The sequence below is a fragment of the Haplochromis burtoni genome, unplaced genomic scaffold (assembly GCF_018398535.1).
Source record: "Haplochromis burtoni strain Fernald_Lab_line unplaced genomic scaffold, NCSU_Asbu1 Contig_222, whole genome shotgun sequence".
In the NCBI taxonomy this organism is placed as follows: domain Eukaryota; kingdom Metazoa; phylum Chordata; class Actinopteri; order Cichliformes; family Cichlidae; genus Haplochromis; species Haplochromis burtoni.
In genome coordinates this window covers 708,986-733,967 of record NW_024582583.1, presented here as the reverse complement: position 1 = coordinate 733,967, position 24,982 = coordinate 708,986, and the positions used below count along the sequence as shown (strand labels likewise).

Sequence of the window (24,982 nt, the reverse complement as noted above, 5' to 3'; positions counted from 1 at the left end):
CTTCTCTTCATTTCATCTCACCACTCCGCAAATATCTGGAAGAAAACATACGAAAATCTAATATACATAATTCAAAAGCTACGAATCAAATTAAAAGGCAAAAACGATTTAAAAAAAGGAAAAATATTCTCATTTGTAATACAGGGGCCGGCGGTTTTATTGTTAGGGACTATACAAACATTTGTTCTTAATGAATGTGGCTTCTTTCTTAAAACCAAAATAAACAGGCAGGCACCACACGGTCTGCTTTTCACAATTTATTAACAAAATGATAAAATAAATAAATACAAATTGATCAAATGCTCCTAATATCAACTCCTCCCCATGTTCCCTACAGTATTTCCTAAACACTGCATACAAAGAATTCATCACAGAAGAGGCTCAATACAGAGGTAAGAATCCCACCAGACCAGTCACAATGTCAGGCCAACAGAAGACACATCTGGAACAGAAGTCAAAAAAATAAACACATTCCTTTCCAAAATCATTATGAAAAAATACAAACAATTATACAAATATTCAGATTGTGTAATTACCAATTTACACATTATTCAGCACACCAGGTGAACTTTTTCTTTATTCATATCGCTACAATGCATCTCACCAAATGGAAGATAAAAAAAGACTTTTGTTTTTTCTTTTTTTGAACTTTTCTTTTTTTGCACTCAAACACACCCCGATGGAATCAGCTGTGGATGAGGTAAGAAGCTGCAGGTGTACGTTTGGGTCCAGACAGATGGGCGGGCGGGCACGAGAGATTAATGACGTCATGTACCGACAGAATACTAGAAGGCCACAATCATGACTTGATCGTTTTAAAACTGATACAACTTAAAAGTCGGAGCAAACTACCTCGCAGGAACGACCCCCCAGCACAGTCTTTTGTTTTTTTTAGAATGCATGAGCGGTTAATGTGACCACGAGCACGATGCCAACGCAGGAAAACGACATCCGTATGATATGCAGAGACGAAATGTATGCTCTCAGTGTTCTTTGGATAAGTTCACCCGGACGGCTCGGCGAAATCGAAACTGAGAAGCAATTTAGAGAGCCTTCCTCCCCGAACCTTCGCAGCTCTGCTGGGATCCCAACAGTCGGCACGCCGCATCAGCCAAATCAAGACTACAACGAAGAACCTAAACCCATGGATGTATTCAGAGAGCCGATGCAGGGCAGACACTCAGGCCTAACGCATGCCTCCTTTCCCCCACAGAGCTCCTGCTCTGTAGCCCGGCATCACCTAAACCTCGGCCAAGCCATGAATCAAACAGTCATTGAACAAAGCAGAACCAATCACAGCAGCGATTTCTCTCTGTTAACCCACGAGCCGGACAAAGCTAGGGCTACTTTTTCGATGATCTTCCTCCTGCGTTCCACTGACAAGGTGCTGATGAGGTCAAAGTTGGGTAACTTCCCAGAAAGAAACTAGCGGCGGGCACAATCCGTTGACTGCGTTCATGTTTGAACCAAGCGCTGGTCGAACTTGGGGTGACGTTACTCCAAATCCACAGGCTACTTCTACCAATCACCGGTAAGCGTTCTGCGGTAGGACCGCCCCACAAACGGCACCGTGTCAGTGGAGAACAGGTGTCCAGTTCTTCTTCATACATCCATGGAAAAACCTTCTGATTCTGAAGAAACCCTTTGAACGCAGATGGTCGCTGCAACGTTTAACACCTAAACGGCGCGCTCTGGCATCTGTGTCTGCCAGAACGCCCAAAGAAAAGAAAGTGACTCGAGTTTCACATGAAAACGTAACAATAAAAGCAGATGCATATAAAAAAAAACGTTTCGACACGTCTATTATCAAAGTTTGCATAAAAAGTCATGCGCTCCGCTGCCGCCGCTGCACTGACAGATGCTCTTACTCGGGTCAAAGTTTGATCATGCCAGACGCCTCATGTGACCTGATTTAGCAAACTCGGGCGTTATCTGAAGCCAAAGAAGAACCAGAACAGTGCAGAAGCAACGATGGACCTTTCAAAATAAAACGAACGCGAGTCCAGCCAGGAAATCCGGGGAACCGGGATTCACACCTGCGCTCTGCGTTGCTGACCGATCCCGGTCCGATAATACTGGTCAAATCAAAAAGTGCATCACAACACAGCTCCGAGCAGGTCATCATCATCATCGTCGGGAAAACCCCGACTGCTTCTCACCAAACGACCTCTGACCTTCGCGTCTGCACAGGTGTTTTTTTTTTCTCCGAATGGAAAAGTTAATCACAGAAAAAAACGAAAACAAAACACATTTAAGGCAACTCCTCTATTAAACATCAACAAAACACTATGCGGTCGATTTCAAACGGCATCATATATGAAATGTAGATTTAACTTGCATTGACTACTGGCAGCCTGAGGTGGAGGGACCGAGTTTGTGCTCCGGAGTTTGGGGGGAGCTCCTGGGACGGGGGACCGGAGGGTCATACGGAGGGGTTAGTAAGGTTCTACAAGTCACAGTGCAAGTCAAGAGACAAATATTATCTGCTGTTTGAAGAAAGGCACTCGAGGTACCTACTGTACAGAGGGAGAGGTCCAGTCTGACTGGAACACAAGTTCGGGCTCTTTGAAAGAAAACCTTGTTGAGACTCGATGACTACTCTGCTCTACCCATGAGTGAACACAGCCTCGCGTGGTGAAGAACGCCGACGAACAACGAAACACACAACGAATGATACTCAGAGGGACCCGGGGACACCTTAGTTGCCTTTTTTCTTTTCTTTTTTCTGGCTCTTCTTTCCCATCTGTGTTCGAATGGCCGAGCTCTTCTGACCGACGGCATAAAACGCGACACGGCGGCCGAATGCATGGAAACGTTTCTGTGGGATCTTCTGAATGAAGGCAGTCTGTATACGAGAACACCGGGTGTCAGATATGCCGACTTGGTCGTAGTGATATGAAGTTAACGGTCACCCGCAGTCGCCCTGCAGCGTGTTCACCTCTGCGGTCAGTGCCACGTGCACGTCGCTAAACGCCTTCTATCAGCACTCCAGAGACCGTACAGGTGTTAGCAGGAAAGTCCAACTACTGATGTTTCATCAGTAAGCAACACAGGCTGAAACACGCGGCCACCTTCACGTGTTCCTCGTCCTCCTCTGCTGCTGGGCCTACCCCACACCTACAAGGTATCACAGCCACTCACACAGCAGAGCTCTAGTCCCAGCGAACGTGCACGATGACAGAAAACAAACGGCGTTGGCACTCAGGGGTGAAGACGCCGCCGGGCGACTGAAACCTGGGCAACGATGCTCCAAAACAGCTCGAAGAAAGAAAGCGACAGAAATTCCAGCACAACCAGAGGCGCCGTCGTTGCCTCGCTCCCAACAAGAAGCCAGCAGTGATCGGCTCAGCAGACCCACCTGAACCGACAGCCACAAACGACAGCGTCGTGCTTCGGCCACACCGAAAGAAAAGAGACGCACGTGTCTGACCGCGAGGGGACGAAGGCGCTTCTCGGGCCGCTCCTCCCAAAAACAGGAACTACGCACGTCAGAGAGAGGTTTGTGTGTCCTCCGAGAAAAATATTGGCAATGTGGGGGATAAGTCACATCACAACAAAGAGATGCATACTCTGTTTAATTCCATATTAACATACAAAAAGCTCTTCAGCACTTCTTTGTAATGCAGCAAGCTTGTGCTTTAATCTCAGGATTATCGTCCTTTGAGATCCGTCGGAAGGAGCAGCTTCGTACGACAAACCGTTTGAAGGAAAAAAGTTCCTTTAATGTTATTGTTTAGTAAGCTCTCCTGTCTCAATCTGGGGACTTCCAATTTCTGAAATGGTAGCATCTAAATATCTTACAACGCCGGTGATTTGATCTTTCGATACAGTATGTGGACTTGTCCCTGCTGAATTTGGGTATGTCGTTTTGGCAGTTCAGGATTCAACAGAAACGCACACGATGCAAAGACGACCGCTTCAAAAAGAGGACTCCTTTGTGTGTGGATAATGCCAGTCCAGCAGGTTCAGGAACAGAAAGCACTTATTCTGAAGAAGACTAGGAAGACCTGAATATCTTTTCCTATAAAAAAGAAACACAGCCCAGATATAGTTTGTGTGTGTTGACATTGCAGTATTGCAATTTCACATTTAGTGCTCACAGTTGACACACTTGACTCACGAATGAAAACTCAATCACTACACTTGACCGACACCACTGAAAACATCTGTTCGGCTACCGAGCCTGTTCGACCTCGTCCTTTGTACCTGTCGAACGCGCCGCTCGGCGTCTTTGCTGCCTGAGCTCAGGTGGGAGGAGATGGGGAGAGGATGGGCCGTTTGGTTACCGGGTGACTGCGAGTGGGAATAATGTAGGGATTATGGATCGCTCGGGAAGTCTTTCCAAAGGCGTCAGTGTGCTTCAAAAGAGCGACGATGCCGAGGCCTTTAAGGTTTCTGCAATAATGTTGTGTATTGTTCTCGGACCTGGGCAGGTGAGCCCGGGTTTACACCACCAGGTGCACGTGTGGTTTGATGAGCGGACATGCTGCCAATCAGTCTCATCTGGAAAGTCAGACCCGTCACCTTCAAGGCAGCCGCGTGCTTCAAAGCGCCAACCGCCGTCTTTAAAAAGACGATGTCTGAGGAGGTCTCTGGCTGATATCGAAGGTTATCAGTCTAAGGTATGATTTTCAGAGCTGTTAGCGGTAATCAGGACGGACTGAAAATCCCATTTTCAGCCTTTTATCTTTCGCTCCCTTCAACAGTTGTTTGTACCCAGCTGTCGGGTACCTGGGTTAAGGTAAGTTAGGCCGCTCAGCGTGAGCGGTGTTGGCTAACGCATCATTTTCTCTGCAAAGTTCACCGTAATTCACAGACCACTACGTTTGACTTCCGATCAAAAACACCCAGATGCGACGTGATCCAGATTTCTAGGACTGTTTGCATCTGCAGCGCCTGTGGTTGGCACCACTCTGTGTTTGAAGCAAACTGAAGCCTTTTCACAGTGAAGGGGTGAAGGGACGCACGGGTTTCTCTCCACCGAAGAGATCCGGAGGCCGGCCGGGCGAGGATCGGACGATCGGGAAGGTCGGGACGGATGGTTAAGGTTCATGGTCGTTCACATTAAGTTCGTTGGGACGAGGGCACGAACAGGTTCATTTATCACAACACTGCTTTAGACCAGTAACCCCTGACAGATGTTTGGCTCCACGTTCTCGGCGTTCTTCGTGCCCATGTGAACCGTCTCCCCACCTCGCAGGGAACAGGGGCCACTGTAACAGGCACACACTGGTGTGATGATGAGTTAAATCTCCCTTTGAGCATTCCCACCATGACGTCTATCACTAATTGGCATGATGACACTGGTGCGCACGCCTTCCTGTACCCCAGCTCAGTGGGTGGAACGGCCTACGTCTTCCCAGAGTCACGTGACTTGGGCTGTATATCTACCATTGACACAGTCTGACAATACAATGCAAACAAACAACATTTATACAGATTGGCAACTTCAGGGCACCACACGGTGCAAGCAAGAGTCTTTTTTTTTAATATATATGTTTGAATTCCCCGACTGAAGAGACGCCGCGTTACTTTTTATTGTCCAAACTGCTGACGAGAGCTGGCAAAGAATGCTGGGAGGGTTCTGAGGTTTTGCTGTTGTTGGTGTTGCTGCCATCGCTTCCGGTGATCTCCTCCTGTTTCTTCTCTGCCGGCGTCTCTGGGGGGTTGACGGCAGCTGTCTTGTTTTCAGAGCCGGTGGCGGCGTTGGCGCCGTGGCCTCCGCCGGGGCTCTGATCAGGACGGGCTGGCTCGGCTGTGCCGTTGGTGGTGGCAACGGCCGAAGAAGCGGGAACATTAGTTGCCGCGGCTACCTCAGTCTCAGGCTTGGCTACGATCTCCGCCTGGAGACCAGTCCCCGTGTTAGCCCCTCCCCCCGGCCCCGCCTTTCCGTCCGCCCCCACGCCGGTGCCGCTATCTGCCGTTAGGACTGTGCTGTCGGGCTGGCCGGAGGTGTCTCCGCCCGTCTGGTGGCTCCCCGCGGCTCCGTGCTCCTCGGGCTTGCTCCCTTCGGTGATGACGCTGGCCAAGGAGCTCCCCGCCTTCACCTTCTCCGCTGAGTTGACTTTGGGCGGAGCTTCAGAGCTGACCGCGGCCTCAGCCCTGTCCGGGACTCTCATGTCTTTGCCCTCCGTCTCTGCCAGAGCCTGGTTGAAGTTGAAGGCTTGGATGAGGCGAATCAGGTGTTTGACTTTGTCCAGGGAGAGCTGCATCTCCTTCTGGCGGGCCAGGATGGTGTTTTTGGTCTCCATGCATTTCTGAAAAAATGAAAACAGGTTTTAGTTTCATCTCCTCAAATAAAGAGAGCAGTGACAATTCACAGAAGCTGAAGTTGGCGGCAGGCATTTAACTGCAACAACAGTAAAAACGCTGTGACTGTGACGGCCGTGAGGACGAGCGTCTGTCCTGGAGCTGTGCTCGTTTACGGCACACAGTCCCGCTCGTCGCTGCTGATGCTGGAATTTAACGTGAAGCCGGAGAATAGCTCTAAAACAATACAGCTACAGCACGACGAGCTGTCCTGTCTTCTTTTCATCGCTTACCAGCCCGACTCAGCATCCCTGAGGCAGATCGCTCAGGACCTGACAGGTAATTATACAAACTTTCTCTCACAATGCAGCATCGCGGTGCTTTATCCAACATCCAAACACAAAAAACATGGCCATCACAGCAGCTGACAGTCTTCCCCCTGCTGAGCCAGCTCACAGCCAAAACTTTTGATAACTTTAGCGCTGCACAGATTGTGAACGAGGGACTGGAGACTGGACCGAGGCATAAACGTGTGCGCTGAGCTCACTGTTATGGAGTTGCTGAGCTGCTTGACTCTCTGTTCCAGCTGCTCTCGCTCCAGTTTCAGCTCTGAGCTCCACTTCATCAGCTTCTGCTTCTCCTCTTCTTTAGCTGCAAGACAAAGACGGGAGAGTCGGTCAGAGCTCGCCGGTCCCGGCAGACGCGACACACGAGAAGAGCAAAAGCTGCCGTCACCTTCTTTGTAAGCGATGTAGGAATGAACGATAGCCAGGGTGCCGGGCCAGGGAATGGCTTCTTCTTTCTTCAGGATCTGGAGAGAGAAGCTGGGAGTTTTCACAGAGGCGGAAGCTCGGAAAAGAGTTCAGGGAGACAAATTTAGCCACCACCCTGCGGTGGGGCCGATACGGGGACGAGCAATGGGGTGGATGGATGTGAGATGCAGATCTTTACACAATGAATGAGACAGAAGCACAAAAGAACAATACTGCATCACGTTTCTGCTTACAAAGGATCGAACAGTCCTAAAGTTCAGGCCAGCGTGGCAGAAGGCCCGCCGGAAGCACATTGCACAGTCTGGACTGCAGTACCCCCTTCCCCCTGACTCAGGATCAGTCTGCTGCGGTTACCTGATCTTGGCATTTTGGACAGATCCACATGCCTTTAGGAATGGTTTTCAGGGGTGGATCCAGGCAGTCCAGGTGATAAACACGAGAACACGTGTCGCACATGAGCAACTGGCCACTGCGTCTGCACACAGTGCAGAAGTCCTCATGGATGTCTCCCTGTGAGGAAGAATTGGACCAATCAGTTTCCCCACCAACCATCAGCGGAGAGGCAAGGCGGGGGCGCCGTGATCTGGTTTAGTTTACAGTCTGGGCTTGTTCTAATGACATGGTGTGTTGTGTTAATCGACTGAGCCCACACAGGGGAGTTAGAATGTGCTCTGCAGTAGTTATCAATGACGCTACAGGACTCTGTTCACTTTGTAAGGCTGAGTCAAAGTAAAATCAAGTGATGAGTGCGGATGAGTGTCATGGAGACGACAAACTAATGGAGGAGTGCAAATGGTGACAGAGCTACTGGGCCAAAAGGACCGTGTGTGACGGGGCGTCCAACCCTCTGAGCTGTCCGTCTCCCCCATCGTTACTTACATCCCCAGAGCTGGGGCTGGGCAGGGGGAGGGGATGGACGGGGCTGGAGGGGGAGGTCGGGGTGAGGCTGACCAGGTCCGGGACGCTGCTGTATTTGGGTGGACGACCTGGGTGAAATGAGACAGACGACAAAGACGGAAAACAAAGAAAAAAGAAAGATGGAGAGGGGGGAGAAAACAAAAACAAACAGTCTGTATGACATACCTTGGAAAGGGAGTCTTCGTTGGCTAGCATGAGTCAGGGTGAGAGAGGAAGAGGAGGAAGAGGAGGAGTCAGAAGCACAGACAGCAGGGTTAGTGCTCCGAGCGAGCTGACGCCAAGCTCTAGTACAAAGCTGCCCGTGGACTCGTGTCAGAAGTCAACACCCCGGGTGCCGACCTCGCGTTCCCACCTCGCCTTTTTGTCTTTCGACTTCCGGGCCTCTTCGGCACGAGCGGCTCAGCCTGTTGCCACTTAAAAGTCATAAAACGGCTTAATACGGGTCTGAGATGCATGGAGCTGACAGGCACGCCGTGGGTTGGGCGCTCAGTCGGGCCGACCTGCGAGCCCGTTACTGGCTTAACAAAGACCCGAAGTTAAAAGACAAACAGCAAGAGATGAATAAGAGAGCGGCTGCAGCGAGGTGGAAACCCGAGGCCAGCGTTTGGAGGGCGAAGGAACAGTCGAACATCAGTGCAGACACTGACGCAGACTTCCTCCGCCTCTTTCAGGGCGTGTTAAAATCTGACACCACGAGTTGCGCGTGAGGTTAGCGTCTAGCGTTACGACGTCTGCAGCTCGACTGTCGGAAAGTGTGATGTTATCGAATCAGAAACACCGTTAGTCGTGTTACCGGCGGCGTGGCTCCCAGCAAACAAACATCATGGGCGTTAACTGGGAGTCAGGGTGTTCCTACAATTCCCAGAATGCATTTCAGCTCTTCCCAGAGAAAACAGAGGGTCTAACCGGATTCATCCTCCTTCATCGAAGGCTCCACAGCTCTGATCACCAACCTCGGCATCGTTTCAGAGGGTACGTGTCTGCGTTTAGTCTGCGAATGAAACCTGAGATCATCGGCACTAAATGACGCGACACGCGGGCGCGTTTCAGCCCGTTTGAAGCTTCAGAGCCTCGAGGACGAGTGAGCATGAATCCGGCTTTAGACAGAAACCCGACTGAAGCGACAGAGACAGGAAGCAGAAGCAGGAGAAAAGTTTCACAGCACGTTATTAGCACCGAGCATCAGATCAGACACTGATCTACTGTTTCTACTCTTCTTCCACTCAATGAAGCACACACACACACACACACACACTCTTCTCTGCAGCTCTGCCACGACTCTCAGCTGATTATCGTCTCTACTGTAGCTCTGCCTGATTCTATTGTCATGCATCGTTCAGTCTCTACTGGTTTCTACTGTCATTTCCATCATCTTTGGTCTGTTTTTCATACAGACCTCTCTTCCTGGTCCCCTGGTGCAGAGGGCTGTTCAGGTAACTCACTGCACTCTTTTTCCTCTGAAACAAAAGAGAAAAACGTCGTTAAAGTCGCTCAGCAGGCAAAATATTGGTGAAAACTACTTTAATCAACCCAAACTCGTAAACATGTCATCGCACTTTGCTTGACTCTAAATTAGGGCTGCCACGATTTGTCGACTAGTCACGACTACGTCGACTATCAAACTCGTTGACGACTGATTTAATAGTCGACGTGTCGTTTGAAGCTTTGTAAGATCGCAAAAGACGCAGGAATAAGTAGCAGGATTTAAGAGTGTAATAACGGACTGAAACAGAAGATGGCAGCACTGCATGTACAAGGATGCCAGCTGCTGTTAAACCCCGAAGAAGAAGAAGAAGCTGTGTCCCAGAATTCATAGCGCGACCCAGCTCAGTTTCCAACAATGGCGGCAGCTAGTTAGTTTTAATATTACTCTTATTATTCTTTCTGGGTCACAAAATAAACGTTTAACATATTTTCAGGGAGAATGTAGCTGTGTAAACCTCAAATATCTGCTCAGTTTATCAGGACACCGACATATTTTCAAAAGCGCTCCGACGTTTTCGGAGACGTCTGTTACCCACTAGCTCGATAGCTAGCCGGGGGCTAGGTCACTAGCGCCGTGAGAACACCGGACTCCCGGCAAATCGTTTTCAAACCCACCGCCGTCTTTCGCTCCTCAGGTTAAACATGATATATGAGTCACTTAGATAACTTCAAAATGTTATTGTTTGGCTTTTTTTAGTATTTTATTTGTTCCTGAGTAAATCGGTTTGGCTGAGTTATAGTTTTTACACAGCTGAATAAACGTCAAGCAGACAGCTGATTATCAGAAGTGTGAGATGCTGGAGAGTTTACTCCGGTGTCCTGTTATATTTTAGATAGCAAGGAGTTTATTAAACTTCACCGAAACAATCTGCAGATTTCATTAAAATTGAATAAACTATCATCTTGTCTTTATTGTTAGTTAGCACCTTAAAAGCTTAAAGCTGTAAGCTAATGATAGTTATATAAGAGCAGATGCTGCTGGTGCAATAAGCTGTAGTTTTATGTCCAGTGGATGATGATCTGATTAGTCGACTAATCGCAAAAATAATCGGTGACTAGTCGACTATCAAAATAATCGTTTGTGGCAGCCCTACTCTAAATTCACAAAGGTAAACGGGAGTCTGGGACGTACCTCGGGTTCAAACACGGCGCCGCTGTACACCGGGTTGGCCGTCGTTCTCCTCTTACGTTCCTGTCTTTTGCTCTGAATTTCTGCAAATAAAAACACATCAGCGTTTCCTGCAGATGTTTGCTCACGCAGCAGCTTCACGACACCAAGACTGAAACCATCGCTCACCTTCCAGGTGGTCGTGTGTTACCAGGCCCAAGGACACCATGAAGGCCAGTTTCTAAAGGAGACACAGCAGGTGAATCATCACGCTGGCAGGTTTGGTACAACAACAAAGTTGTGCGGTAGCAAAACGTGCTCCAAGCATCAACGTAAACATCTGCAGGAGAACGTCCTGACACATAAATCCATCTTTTTAAAATGATACATTTTCAAATGAGATGCAGAATGAAAGTATTTTATATCGATGCAGTAAAGCAGCTCCTCTCATGCCTCTTTTCTCGCTCTCAAACCCCACCCAGGCACACAATGAAGCCCCACCCACAGATGGCCCCGCCTCTCCCTGGGCCTGGTTCTGCCAGAGGTTTCTTCCTGTTAAAAGGAAGTTTTTCCTTCCCACTGTCGCTAAAGAGCTGCTCATAGGGTCATATGATTGTTGGGTTTCTCTGGGTTATTTTAGGGTCTAATAATATAAAACACCTTGAGGCGACTGCTGCATAAATAAAAGTTTGGTAAACAGCTTTTTCTGGGGTTTTGGATCATTGGGAACATCGTGCGCCTTTATCTTCTTTCATAACATCAGCCTGTGTGTGTACGTTTGAACTACAATATAATAACAATATGTTTTAATAACAATAACATTTACTTAAAGATATTAATATCTAGAATTTGCAGGTGAAACGTGTGATGACAGAGAAAGGGTTCAGTGATTTGTGCTAGAAAATACACGACTTGTGTGTCCCTCTGTGGGTCATACCTCTGGGTTCTCCTCTTTCTTGAGGGGCCTGGGAGGAGGAGACACAGGAGCGGTTGAGGAGGAGGACGGGAGGCTGACGACGGCGTGCTGCTCTGTTCCTCCCGGTTTAACAGTCTGCTGAGAGAAGACGAGACGAAGACGGCGAGCTTAAGTCACAGAAGAGAACATTCCTTTATATTTTCATTATTTCTATTTTCTGTTTTTCATTGAAGAAAGAAGCAGAGGCCTCCACACGGCCTCCTTCAATAACACGGACCAATGTGACACAGCGCCATCGTTCAAAGACCCGAGGGTCGAACAGGCGTCCAGACTCCAGTAAGAACCCATCAGCTGCAAACACGGGACCTTCAGAGGGTGTGACAGTAAGACACGAGCAGACGACGCCCCGCACGCAGCTCTGCAGCGCTGACTAATCATCAATTCTAACATACTAACGATACCAGAACAAGCTGTGAGCGTCCAGCTGCCCGATGCTCGGGCCGGAGAGCAGGTACGTTTCCTCTGATCACCGCTGTCGGGAAAGCAGCGCAGAGATTTAACCGTCACAGCAGCAGAATTTAAACGTGCGAATTTAAAAGCAGATCATTAGTGAGGTTCTCCTCGTCTATACAGACACCAGCTTTATAAACCACTTCAGTACTTTTAGAGGCAAAAACAGACCCTGCTGAAGTCTGAGAGGCCTGTTCGTTTCAGTGCTGTAGTTACCTGAATCACCACAGGGGGGTGCTATACTGGCACATAACCTGTAAATGAACTAAAACTGATATCCAACCTTTCAGCGCTGGACACAGCCCTTTACAGCGTGTCGGAGGAGCCGCGGCACACGAGCGCCACCTTTAAATCTTTACGGTCATCGCCTTATTGTTTAAACATCAGAACTACAAAACTATCCAAAGGTTTCTGAAAGTAAAAAGGAAGATCTAAGACCACGATTAAAATATTTCAGATCCTGCTGTGCTAAACAGTGCAGTACTAACGCAGGACCTTACCTTGGGCTCAGTGGTCAGGCTGCTGATCTGGATCGGCTGGACCGGAGTCTGAGTGGGGACGGGGGTGGGCAGGGGCACCTGGGCGGGGCTGGCGAGGCGGGTGGGTGCAGCGGAGACTGGCGTGGTGATGACGATGCCCGTCAGCGGGGCGGCACCGGTCTTGCTGCAGGGCTGGCCGTTGACGATGCGGACCTGGTGGATGGGCGCCGACGACGACAGCGAGGACGAGAGCTTGGTGGCCAACATGACGGGCCGCTGCAGCAACTGGGGGGCTGCCATCATGGGTGGGGGAGGGGCCGGTGCGATAGGGACATTGGTGGGCGTGGCCAACTTTGGCCGGACCTGATAACGACACACAGCCAATCACAAATCGGCACAAAAATGACCTGATACTGCAGGTAACGCCACTGTGGAGCTCTACCTCAGCCTGACTGAGCCTACCTTTACTGCTACTGCTGAAGCAGAGGAATGTTACAAACATTAGCTCATTTATTTTTATGTATTAAATCAAAAAAGACAGATACACCACATCATACAGCAGTGCCAGCTCTGCTACCACACAAGCCCCGCCTCCAAAGTCCCAGTCTTTAACCACACCTACAGGTCACTCTCAGGGAATAAGGTGAGATGAGCCCTTCAGAGTGAGACAGGGGGCGGGGCTTCAGAGGTACAGGCACTGCAAAGCTTTAATGTTTTATAAAGCATTTTGTCATTAAACTCTAACAGTAACGATGTGCTGGCAGGGCAGAAAGGACACGAATCGTTTAGACTTATTAAAAATGCAAAAACACATTAGATTAAAAAAAAAATCACCAATAAGGTCAAACGTGATTGGTGGAGGGAAAAAAACAAAACGTAATATTGTTAACAATATTTAATAGTTTTATAAGCCCAACCCTTCAAACTTCATACAGAAGTACTCGAGTATTTGTTCTGAGCTAACAGACAAACGCTGCTCCTGGTAGGACGACTTCTGAGGCCTAACTCTGATGTTTGAGCCCGAGCTCCCGGTGGCGTTACTCAGCACAAACACCGCCCACGTTCCTCCAGTGGAAGGGTTAAAACACACCGACAGCCAGAAACACAAAAATACCAAGAAGCTGCAGGAAACAAGCTCTGACCAAAGAAAGGTAAAAGACACTGGTACACAGGCAGGAAACCTCCAAAAACACCTGCTCACAGGTCAGTCGGGAAATTAAAAGAAGCACAACGAGAGGAGAAGTGATGAGTAAGAGGCAGCACACAGAAAACAATGTTTTAGTGCCACGGAGCAAGGCATGAGCGTTTGCTTCGGTGCGCTCCCGCCCTCTGCTGGAGAGTGAGCACGCCACGTCGGGTGGGCCACACACACTGATCTGAGGGGGTTAGGGTTCAGAGGCGGGTCTCACAGTGACGCACCTGTGGCTGAAAGGCGGGTCGAGGCGTCAGTCTAGGAGGCGGGACAAACTGAGGAACTTTGATTGGCTGGGCGGCGGCCTGCACCTGAGACAAAACCACAGCAGATTGTGGATCTGTGCTGCTGACATCTGACCGACACGTCTGCTGCGCTCGGTTCGGGACGCGTCGCCAAGCGTTGACAGCAGAGCGTGGGAGTAAGTAACTCTGAGAACACGCGGGCTTTACAGCAGGTAGATCACACACCTGTGGGCTCTGCCGAGGGAGCAGGATGGAGAACTGGCACAGAGCAGCTGCTTTTGCACCGCAGGAACGAGGAACCCTCCAGGGACCAAAATCGGTCCGGTGCTGTTCGCCAGTGAAACGCTCATAAACTTCGGGGTTGGTACAAACCCAGATCTACTTTTTAGAGCTCATGGAGTCATGCCCCATCCCAGCACCGTACTGTAAACATACATTTACTCTTATTGGCTAAATGTTTCTCAAAAACTATAACAAAGTATCAATGTTCCTCTGGATGTAGCGACGTCGCTACATCCAGAGGAACATTGATACTTTGTAACATCCAGGTGTTTGTGTCAGCGAGCTGTCTCCAGTCTTTTCCTTGAAAAGATTCCTGGGAGGAAAAGTTCAGAGTCCTTCAGATGGAACACTGAACCGTGTGCAGAACACTGTGACCTCTGTCAGTTCCCGCATCCAAAGCAGAGGCCAACACTTGAAGCAAACCGGACCCTGCCCTGAAACCTGAAACACGAGCCTCACCTCCAAGTTTGAACTCTGTTCACGTCAGCGCTGTTCGACAGCTGCGCTCGTTTCTGTCTTCTGTGCAGTATTTTAATCACGGTGGTTAGCAGACCTCAGGTGGTCGTGCTGTTACACCCTGTCCACGCTGCTAAAACTAGTGTATGTTTAAAGGTAAGGCAAAGCTGCAGAAGTGTTTCAGAGAACGACGGCTGCAGAACAATTTAAAAACGACCTGCTGTGTTACGATTCGTCATTTCGATCGCTCCGTTTCTGACTTTTAAGCTTTTTTCCCTTTGCTCTGCTCTTCTTCACCTGACATGTTTTTAAAGATGGCCCTCGCTGTGATCAGTTTACCCCATCAGCATCGAGGCCCGCCCAGGAAGTACCTACCCACGCCCAGAGGTGGTACTTTGTTGTGTCTGGCGGCCCAGGAACGGGCACAGAGATGTTCCCGCGGTGGAAAACCACCTGGAAAACCCTCAGTCGTGTCGTGACGTGTTCTTTTTGCAATCATGCGCCTCTGTGAGGGGAACTGACCCCCAGAGGGAGATGCTAGAAGCTGCCGCTGCCGCCACAGCCCGCTCGAGCGCTTTCAGAGAAACAGAGTCGTGTGAGAGCGCACGCAGGCGGGTCAGCAGGCGGCAGTCTGAAGCGTCTCCTGAGCTCGAACAGATCGCACCGACAGCACACTTACCACCATGGCGTTCTTGGACACCAGCCGCATGGGCTCCGAGCTCTGATTGGTCAGCTTGCCGGCCACCTGGAGGTTGATGGGGGCGTTCTGCGAGTCGGGTTTGGTGATAGCTGTGGTTACCATAGCGACGGTGGGCGGGCGCTGCGGCAGGACGGTGCCGGGGGCAGCTTTCAGCACCAGCGTCTTTGTGGTGAGGACCGGCGTCACTGTCAGCGTCTGTGGAGGGAGAAGTTAACCCACGACACATTTAAAGACAGTCGGATTTTAAGTCATCCTGTAAACGGCGCGGCGGCTTTCATACCTGCTGCAGCGCTCCAGCTATCTGCTGGCTCTGCAGTGGGTTGGCCGGCTTGATGTCTCCTCCTCCTGGAGGAGTTTGGACCTGCAGCTGCAGCTTGGCCTCCGGCTCCTGCTTCACCAGCAGCTCCTTCCTCAGCTGCTCCACCACCTTTTTCTGCAGGCGAGAGCACAGGACATTATTCCCGCAGCAGGCGCCACTTCTCCATTCAAAAAAGCTTTATTGAAACAAAGTATGGAACAAACGATATAATGGGGGGGGGGGCTGAAGGGTGTGGAGGCAGAGGGTCGACTCTCAGAGGAAAAAAGCTTTTTAAACTTTACTTTGGGGCGGACTCATATAAAAAGTGTGTTTTTTAACTGGTGATTGTTCATGTGATCATTTAATTTAGAAAAGTTACTGTGAAAATAAGTACAAATAAGTACAAATAAGTACAAATAAGTACCCAAGCATCTCTGCATGACCGAGGAGGAGGGGGAGGGGCAAAAGAGAAATAAGTGAAAGAAGCAAAAAGAATGAAAAGCAGAAGAAGAAAGGGGTGGAGCTCAGGAGGTCACGCACACACTGGCGACTGAATTCTCAGTCGGAGGATAAAGCCCATCTGTTGCTTAGCAACAGTCGACTCAGAAGCAGGAACTTAATGGAGTGAAACACAATGAGGACGCCGCGAGAGAGAAAGCAGAGAAACACAGAGGAGGAGGAAAGTGGCGGCGCTGCTTTCAGAGAACTGTTTGACCTTCTGCCAATAACGTGCAGCACTTCAACTGCCGCCGCCGCACAGGGACGTTTAATCTCACAAGACTTCTGCTTTCACAGGTCCGATTCCAAAAACACACACTTCCTGTTTAACTCAGTCTTTCTCGGCCTGCGACTCGGGAGGTTCAGGCGTGATGACATCAGCGTGTGATGGTGAGGCGCACGCTCTAAAAAAAAAGGTCAAGGGTCATGCACTTTTTCCCAGCACATCTGAATGAAAGAAAAAGTGCAATAAAAAAAATCTCGCTCCTTTTCCCCAGAATCAAAGAGGCCATGAGAGCAGCTGCACGGCTGCCAGTTTAATTACAAGAAGAAGAAGCAGGAGCAGGAAATCACCTACATTTCTTCTTTTGAACTTCCTTCAGACTGTTACTCTGAGCCCACCCCTCACGCTCCGGCTCATATTCCCACTGAGGCAGTTTATCATCAGGTGGGAGCCGAGCTCAGCGCGAGACTAATCTGCCGACTCTCTGAAACCGACTTTAGTCATCTGTGGTTACGCAAGATGCCCGCCTGCACAAATACGCGCACGGCTTTCTGTTTCCCCACAATAATCTGAGCTAATCCCGACTTCGACATCATCTCAGCACACTTCAGTCTGCACAAACTCTTATCCAACAACGTCTTCTTTAATTCTGCACGATGTCGAAGCAGCGAGCACAAAATGTTTCACACGCAGAACAAACACAGCGAGAAACACGCAGGGAGCAGATAAAAATAGGAGGCACGATGAAAGTGTTCAAAAATAACAGAAGACAAAGAGACTACAGACGTGACGTAACACGCTCATCTGATCCATATATCACAGGGACTATTATGAACGCCAGACACCAAACAAAGCCATAGAGAAAGACCCCAAACACAGAGTCAAACAGCCACGAGGAAGAAACGAATGACCACCGAAGCTCATGAAAGAGAGCGACCCAGTCACAAAGTGACAATGATGCAAAACAAGTCAAAGACACAAACGTGCACCGCTGTCTCTGCCACTGCTGGCTGTTCTGTGTCGTTCATTAATAATGTTTGATATCAGAATGATGTAAGCTCATGAGGTGAGACTGTACCACTGCGCTGAGCTTTGGCCTCGGAGCGTGTCACTCCTACCGCTGTGAAGCTGAAGCGCTCTGAGCTCACGTTTCTTTGTTTGAAACGACAGCTCGGTGAACTCAGCCTCTAATATCACAGAAGGTCACGCTTTCAACGAGCCCACGGACACGAGCTCGTTAGCACAAAGCTGAATACCTGCTTCTCGCTGAGCGCTGTGATCTTTGCTTGAAGTTCGTGGAGCTGCTTCTTCAGATCTGCGTTCTAACAAAAAACAAATGCCATGAAAAAAACGTCTGAAAAGTTTGAAGCTTCAGAGGTGCTGATAAGAAATAAGAGCTTGGACCTTACCTGAGGGTCCTGCTTCATCTGAGCAACCAGTTTCTGCAGAAAGAAGAGAGACAACACAGATCACGCTGACACCTGCTGGTCATCACAGGGAACTGCACCCGAAACAGAGCAGCGCTCGCTCTGACGGACGCGCGTCCTTTGATAAGGATCATATATGAACTAAATAAACTAATGAAAACAGAAAAAGAGACCACACCTGACCCTGATTTCTTTTTTTCCTGTTTACCATCACACTATGAACATTTTCAGCTTGTTCATCACTTCATTTAGTACAGCAGACATCCACGTTTTCAGGGTGAAAACCAGATTTAGGCTCCATTAAAACACAGCCCACTGCAGGCCTCACAGTCTGCAGACTGAATGTGGCTTCACCCCTTACTCCCCTACTAGAGTTGCACTTTATTTTACTGGGATTATAATGCACTTATATGTACCTCCACACGTCAGCTACACTAGGAGGTAACAGGTCAGGTTTTCCCAGGAAACAAAGAAATAATTAGACTGTAGATGAATTTAAGCGATGCGTAACTTCAGGTAGTTATTACAGTAATATTAGTATATTATTAGTATTGTGTTATTTCTTGTTTATCTTGTGGAAAAAACAATATTTCTACACTGTAAGCGTGCTGCAGTTTTCAGAGTGGTTTACTCCGCCCAAAAAGTGCGACTGCTCCGACATTACGGTGTCACATTTATGGTGGTAAAGAAAGGACTGACTGAACATCAACATAATGAATATTAAATAACAATGAATCCACTTTTTAATCTGCTTACATGAACTAACGATGTACCGTGGAAACATTGTTTTTCCTGTGAAACTACTTAAACTCACAGTAGAATTATTCCTCAGGCTGCTGTAAAAACCCCACCTGTTGCCTCCTGATTCGATCCGCATGTATTTGTAGTAAAGGGAGCAGGCTGTGTTATGCAGCGTTACTCAGTGTCCTGCCTCAGTGTGTTCATGCAGACGCTGAACTTTGAAAAAGAAGAGCGAGCGGCCAAGACAGGAAACAGCTGAGCCCACAGCGTACCTGATGGATCTGGATCTCCACCTTCAGGGCCTCCTGTAACGTCTGTAATTCCATCATGGATCCAGTCAGTCTGCCAGCCGATCGATCAGCCTGCGCGCACACACACAGAAAGGTGAGACGCTGGTGTTTCAGGGCTACACTTACCACACCTGTGTGTGTGTGCTCTCACCTGAACACTGTCTCCAGTAGGAAAACCATCCAACTGAAGCATTAAAGTGGTGCTGCAGAGGAAACGAGGCACAGACACACGGATGACTACAGGGCAGGTGACCTCACCTGAAGCTGTTCATTACACACAAACAGGCTCCGAGCTTCATCGCGCCCAAACATCAAACACTTCATTCACATCAGCATTAATGAGCCTCACACTCCAGCATAACAGCACTCACCACCTGGCTGTGGGACCGGACTCCACCCCTCTGTGCTGCCCTGCAACACACAGCAAACGCACACATTACAGGCCCAGTGTGTTCAGGAGACTTTAAATAAAGACGTCTTTATTCTAACAGCGATCAGTCCTGAGCCAGCACAACTCCTTCAAAATAAAACACACGTTTGTGGACTCGATTTGTACGTCCTCACCTTTCTACCATCTGCTGATGTTTTCTGAAGCTTTCAGTTTGTTTGCTGTTCACGTTTTAAGATGATTCTTTTTATTATTTGACAGTTTGGGTTTGTTTTTCTTTGCTCCATAAAACTTTCACATGTGAGCCAAACCTGATCAGGTCACACTGCCCACAGTGATTCAGAGGTCATGTGACACACCAAAGAGGAGCATTAAGAACGAGCCCTGTGCAGTACTCGCTCGTGTTTCTCTGCTGGAGAGGAAACAAAAGAATAAACCGACACATTTTTCTCAAAAACACAAAGAAAATCATTCAGAGAAGATCATCATCATAATAATGTGTTGCATCACCAGCCTGTTAGCTCATCCCTGCCCCTGCAGCGCCCCCTGCTGTGTGGATGCCAACATTTACATGTCTTTGCATCAGTGAGACAAAAAACATTCTTTAAACTAAAAACACCAGAAACAGGAACTAACATAAGGGTCAGGGCCCTTCAAAGTGTCGCCAGAAATACACCCAGGGTCCTGAGATGATCTATTATTTATGACGAATCCACGGAAGAAGTTAAGGAAAAACAGCCGCATCATGTCTCTGAATGCTGTTTGGGGTTAACGTGAGCAGCACATCAGGAAAAAGTACTCAGGAGTACAAAGAAATGGAAATACTCGAGTACTTCACACCCCAGCCCGTAACCTGCAGACAAATGAAGTACCGAAGTACTCATAAAAACTGTAAAAGCTACAAAATAAAGTGCATAAAACACAAAGACTGCTTCATTTTTACATTTTTGAAGTTTCATTAGAATAAAAAGAAAAGAAAGAAGTGCACAAGTACTTTCACTGTAAGTACACACAAGTATTATAGGCTCCAGCTTGCACCTCAAAGTACTTTGAGTGATTGTGATGGTATTTTGTAAGCTTAATTAGTACTACATAATCCTCTGAAGTAGGGCTGATATAAAAACATCTGTTTCATTTTACGCTGTCGTTTGTTTCGTGGTGTCGCAAAATAAACTGTTTACGGCGATATTTGTTCATGTTTGGATGTCATTGTAGTGGCTGTGTTCTTAAAGTTCTCTCTTTCTCTTATATTTAATATAACCACACTACGGACGGACAAGCGCCTGTTGATGGTAACACCATCGCGTGTCGGCTTGTTTAAGTTCCACATAAACCTTTCACAATAAAGCTCAAGATCCTGTTGAGACTTTTCAAAATAAACTGAATCACGTGAAAGAGCAGATTATTTACGGATGAGAAGTAAAAAAGAGCTGTCAGGTGCTAAAAAATAAACCTTAGACTCAGACGTTAGAACAGGCTTCTCCCCGCAGCACGCCGTGTGATAAATACTCACAAAGAAAACGGCGCCGTTACAACTTATGTCTAAAAATGTGTCGTTTCATGCATCGTTAAAACACTCGACTGCAGCTACAGGACGCCCAGCTGGAAACACTTCACGCAGGTCGAGCTGCCCGAGATTCACAGAATTTACAGAAAATGTTACATTTTTGTGATTTATATCGTTACCGGGACGACAGATGTTTTATATCGGGATATGAGATTGTGGTCATATCGCACAGCCCTAATCTGAAACATAGTATCAAGTAGTGAAAAATAAGTAGTAAAGTACCTCAAAACTGCTCTGATGATGTAGTAGTACTACTATGTGAGAAAAACTATTCAAGTACTTCCTGTTTTCAAATCCTCAGATTTATGGTTGAAAGACTGAAAGCTGAAACTAGTGCAGTAAAAAGTACTTTTAAAAGAATAAACAGAGTATTTTAGCTTCGTGTACTGAGTTTCAGGCTGTGGCGTGAAGTACTTTTCCTTAGTAGTACTTTGATTTCCTGTGTTGTACTTTAAAAACTGTAATTACACAAAAACTGCAGTGAAACAAAAAGTACTTTGACTTTCCTTCAAGTTTAACCAACTCCATTAATACTACGAAGTACTGCATTAGTACATACTACATGTAAACTCATTCAGAGGGAAAAAGTACCATAACTATAGTACTTAACTATTTTGAAGTACATATTATTATTAGCCTAGAGAAAAATACTACATCATTACTGTAAAGCACAGACAGACGTGTACTCGGATGCTTTTTTCCAAGTACATAAACATATAAACTAAATACATGTAGTACTGCTGAATCGAGCGTACTGTAAGTGGCTCGCAGTACTCCGGTTTGTTGTTTTTAAAAGTACACGATTTAACCACTAGACCTGTTTTCCAAGTACTTCAATACTACACAAGATGCAGCAGTGCCGTCTTACTAATTTAGTAGAAAGTACTTCGTGTCCAAAACTCAACACCTGAGTCATGAAGTACTGTGATTTTCTGTGCTGTAGTTTAAAGTATTACTCTGATTTGTGTCTAAAACATTCAGGTGCATGTACTTCCTACTGGAGTAAAGTATCTCTATGCAGTATTAGTATGCGAGGAATCTACTTTTCAAGTACTTGAAAACTAAAAACAGGGGAAAGTACTGCATTATACAACCGTCACTGAAAAGCTTTAGTAGTACTAAGAGAATAAAACTGAAGTACTTCCAGTTTCTGAGCAGCTCAAACACGTATTTAAGTTCAGTAGTACTCTGTTAAAAGTACTTTAAACACAGCCTGAAACCTGAGACAAAGGGACTCAAAGTACTTTTGTACTGTGTATTTTGTAAGTACCTGCAGTAACAAAACTCTTGTAGAATACAAGAACAGAGTAACAAAAAATACTAATACTCAGGTACATCTGTTTTATGAGTACATACAACTATTAAAACTGCAGTATTCAGTAGTAAAAAGTTTCCCTTTGAAATGCAGTCTAGAGCAGTACATGTACAGTACCTCAAACTTTAGTTAGAAGTAGTAGTACTGTAGTACTAATTAGTAAAAAAGACTTACTTCCATCTTATAGTTTAAGTACAAGTACACAAGAGGACAAATAAACACCAAAGTACTCCATGGTCCAGGTCATTCAAAAATGTACTTATACATTGTAGTACTGCATTACAAAGTACTTTAAACTGCAGTCTATAACATGGGACAAGTACTTTGGTTTACTCATGAATCCACCACTTCGCTTAGTACACGCTTAAGGTACCAGAAATGTAAATAGTACTGCAGTTCCATTTTACAAATACCTTAAACTTGATAAAAACTGTAACAAATGTATTTCAGTACTACAAACTACAGCCTGATCCCACGATAAGTACTCCCAGTTACTCTTTTCTATTCAAAAAGTTTGGTTTGTACAGTACATTTACTCTTTAAATCTTGTGGAGTACAAATTTGAAGTACTAGAAAATGTAATCATTAACCTTTATTATCCAAGTACCCAGAAATAGTACTTATACTTACTGGTAAAAACAACTTTATACTGCAGCCTGAAACAAAGTACTCTGACTGTATTTAAAAACCTTCATTACTGCAGTACTTCCCTCTGAAATTTACTTCAGAATGTAAATAAGGATTTTTGTGTACTTCAACTATCAAAATACTTAAAAACTGTACTTAGTAGTACTTTATTACTAGTTCATAAAAGCTACTTTGTACTATAGTCTGAAATGTGAAACAAAGTACTCTGATTTACTGTAGTACATTGTTAAAAAGCTTCATTAGTACACATTTGAATATGTCTACTATCTACATACTTTAAAACTGCACTTAGATATAGCAGTACACATGAAAAAGTACTTTAAAGAGCACTGTGTACCACAGGACGAGGGTCTGTGTTGTACACGTTTCATTACTGCAGTGTGTCCCTCTGAAGTGTAGTACAACAGTTTTCCAAGTCCAAAACTATACTACTGTATTACTAATTATTAAAAAAGTACTTTGAATTAGATCCTACTGAAGTACTTTGTTTAAAAAAAGCTTCATTACTGCAGTACTTCCGTCTGAAATTTACTAGAGTGAAAATAAAAATGTTTGTGTACTTTCACTTTCAAAGTACTTTAAACTGCACTTCGTAGTGCTGCATAACTAATGAATAAAGTAGTACTTTACCAGTCTGGAATATGAAACAAAGTACTCTGATTTACTGTAGTACATTGTTAAAAAGGCTTCGTTAGTACACACGGAGTGAAAACAGAAACACTTGAATACTTCTATTAACCGAGTACTTTAAACAGCCCTTGCTTACAGCAGTAGTGCATTACTTATTAATAAAAAAGTAACTGTTACATCCTGAAACAAAGTACTGTGACTTACTGTTTGGTGTTTTTAGTTAGTACACGTCTAAATTTACTGCAGGACACATTTAAAGCAACAGAAAGCAAAAATACTCGAGTACTTCTATCCCACCCCGAGGTACAGTAGTACAGCATAAGCGATGAGTAAAAGTACTTTGTGCTCCAGCCTGCAGCGCGAGCTGGGGGCCCTGAGTACTGGGACCTGTAGTGTTGGGGTGGGGGGTCCCGGTCCACCTGAGAAGCGTCCATACGTGCAGCACCTGAGCGGAGGTGCTCGGCGGCTGTTAGCGGGCTGCGGAGGCCGCCGGTTAATTGGAGTAATTGCTCCCCGGGTGGGACGCCAAGTTGTCGGGATAAACTTCCCCGAGCAGCCCCGCGTGCCTCCGCAGAGGGCCCAAAAAGGGAAGAAATGAAGCTAAAATGGAGGGTTTCAAGATGAAAGCCGCCAAGTGCTTCTTCTTCTGCTGCTGCGGGAGTTCAAACACTGAAAAGTGGGTTTTTGTTTCGGGCAGACAAATTAATGTTTTATAACCGTGTTATTAAGCCTCTGCGGCCCTGTGGACGCTCGGTCCCCCCTCGGAGAGCCCCCCGGCCGCCTGTTTGGGAGAACCGTCGCGGTTTACGGGCTGTTTTTCGGTGTTTCGGTGTGAAAAAAACCGTCCGACATTGCTCCGTCTGAGGCTGAGAACAAGTGGATAACGTTAGCCGTAGCCGCTAATGCTAACCATCCTGTTAGCCGCGCGGAGCTAACGCAGCCAGCAGCCACGCTGATAACAACTTCCATCAAAGATAAAAAAAAAAAAACACGGCGGCCGAGGGGCGGCAGGGGCCGGGGGCACGGCTCGAATCGGGCTCCAACAGTCCCGAAAGACGCCATCTTTTTACAAGAGTCAAGAAAAAAAGCCCTGACAGCGAGCAGGCGTCGGTGGGTCCAAGTTACATCGGCCCCTTGTCCTCCAGAATATCAACTCCTAGAATAAGAAACAGAGCAGCTAAACACACAGAAACACACGGGAACACAGCGGACACACACCGGCCGACAGCCCCGCACACCTGCCCGCAAAGAGCCGCAGACACTCGACCACGGGCGGCCGCAGGAGACGCGTAAAGTTTGACAGCAGGGAAAATTAAAGTTATGAAATTAAAAAGCCCAATGTGCACTTACTCAGCAGCAGTCCTCCTCTGGATTAATTAAATATATATGTGTGTAAGAAGCCGATCCGCGGTGAAACAGAGGCGCACACACAGCCCGGCCGCCTCCTCCCCGCGGGGCTGGACCCAGCTGTCGTGTTTCGGGGTGACTTTTAGTGGAAATTGTGTAAAAAGAGAGAAACTGAAGCTACAAAACAAGAAGAACTCTTCTTCAATCTCATTCAGCTCAGCCTCAGCACATCACAGATCCCTGCGCCGCGGAGCTGGACGAAGGGGCACAAAAACTCCTCGCGGCTCCGGCGGGAGC

General features: G+C 47.1%; 1 protein-coding gene across 7 annotated transcripts; it reads right to left on the bottom strand.

The window, feature by feature from the left end:
• Positions 1-244: 244 nt before the first annotated feature.
• phf21ab (PHD finger protein 21Ab) lies at positions 245-24,915 on the bottom strand. Of its 7 annotated transcripts, none has more exons than XM_042226657.1 (19): positions 24,689-24,915; positions 19,162-19,201; positions 18,942-18,993; positions 18,773-18,862; positions 17,742-17,774; positions 17,589-17,654; positions 15,594-15,746; positions 15,293-15,508; positions 13,858-13,941; positions 12,460-12,801; positions 11,471-11,587; positions 10,723-10,774; positions 10,558-10,637; positions 9,337-9,397; positions 7,902-8,128; positions 7,377-7,532; positions 6,985-7,060; positions 6,797-6,900; positions 245-6,257 (listed from the first exon to the last, which is right to left on the bottom strand). In XM_042226657.1, exons 3-19 carry the CDS (start codon positions 18,981-18,983, stop codon positions 5,529-5,531), a joined length of 2,628 nt encoding a protein of 875 aa, XP_042082591.1. In that variant the 5' UTR covers positions 18,984-18,993; positions 19,162-19,201; positions 24,689-24,915; the 3' UTR covers positions 245-5,528. The 7 variants fall into 7 exon arrangements, with proteins under 7 accessions (XP_042082591.1, XP_042082596.1, XP_042082594.1 ...); XM_042226662.1 differs by having other exon boundaries at positions 8,106-8,128; XM_042226660.1 differs by having other exon boundaries at positions 11,471-11,584.
• Positions 24,916-24,982: the final 67 nt, after the last annotated feature.

Excerpts from the sequence above, each read along its gene's own strand:
- phf21ab (XM_042226657.1), bottom strand. The coding sequence starts at position 18,983 with ATGCTTCAGTTGGATGGTTTTCCTACTGGAGACAGTGTTCAG. Across the intron at positions 17,775-18,772 it reads TGGAGATCCAGATCCATCAG|AAACTGGTTGCTCAGATGAA; the intron begins GTACGCTGTGGG and ends TTCTTTCTGCAG. Across the intron at positions 9,398-10,557 it reads GCGCCGTGTTTGAACCCGAG|AGGAAAAAGAGTGCAGTGAG; the intron begins GTACGTCCCAGA and ends CTTTTGTTTCAG.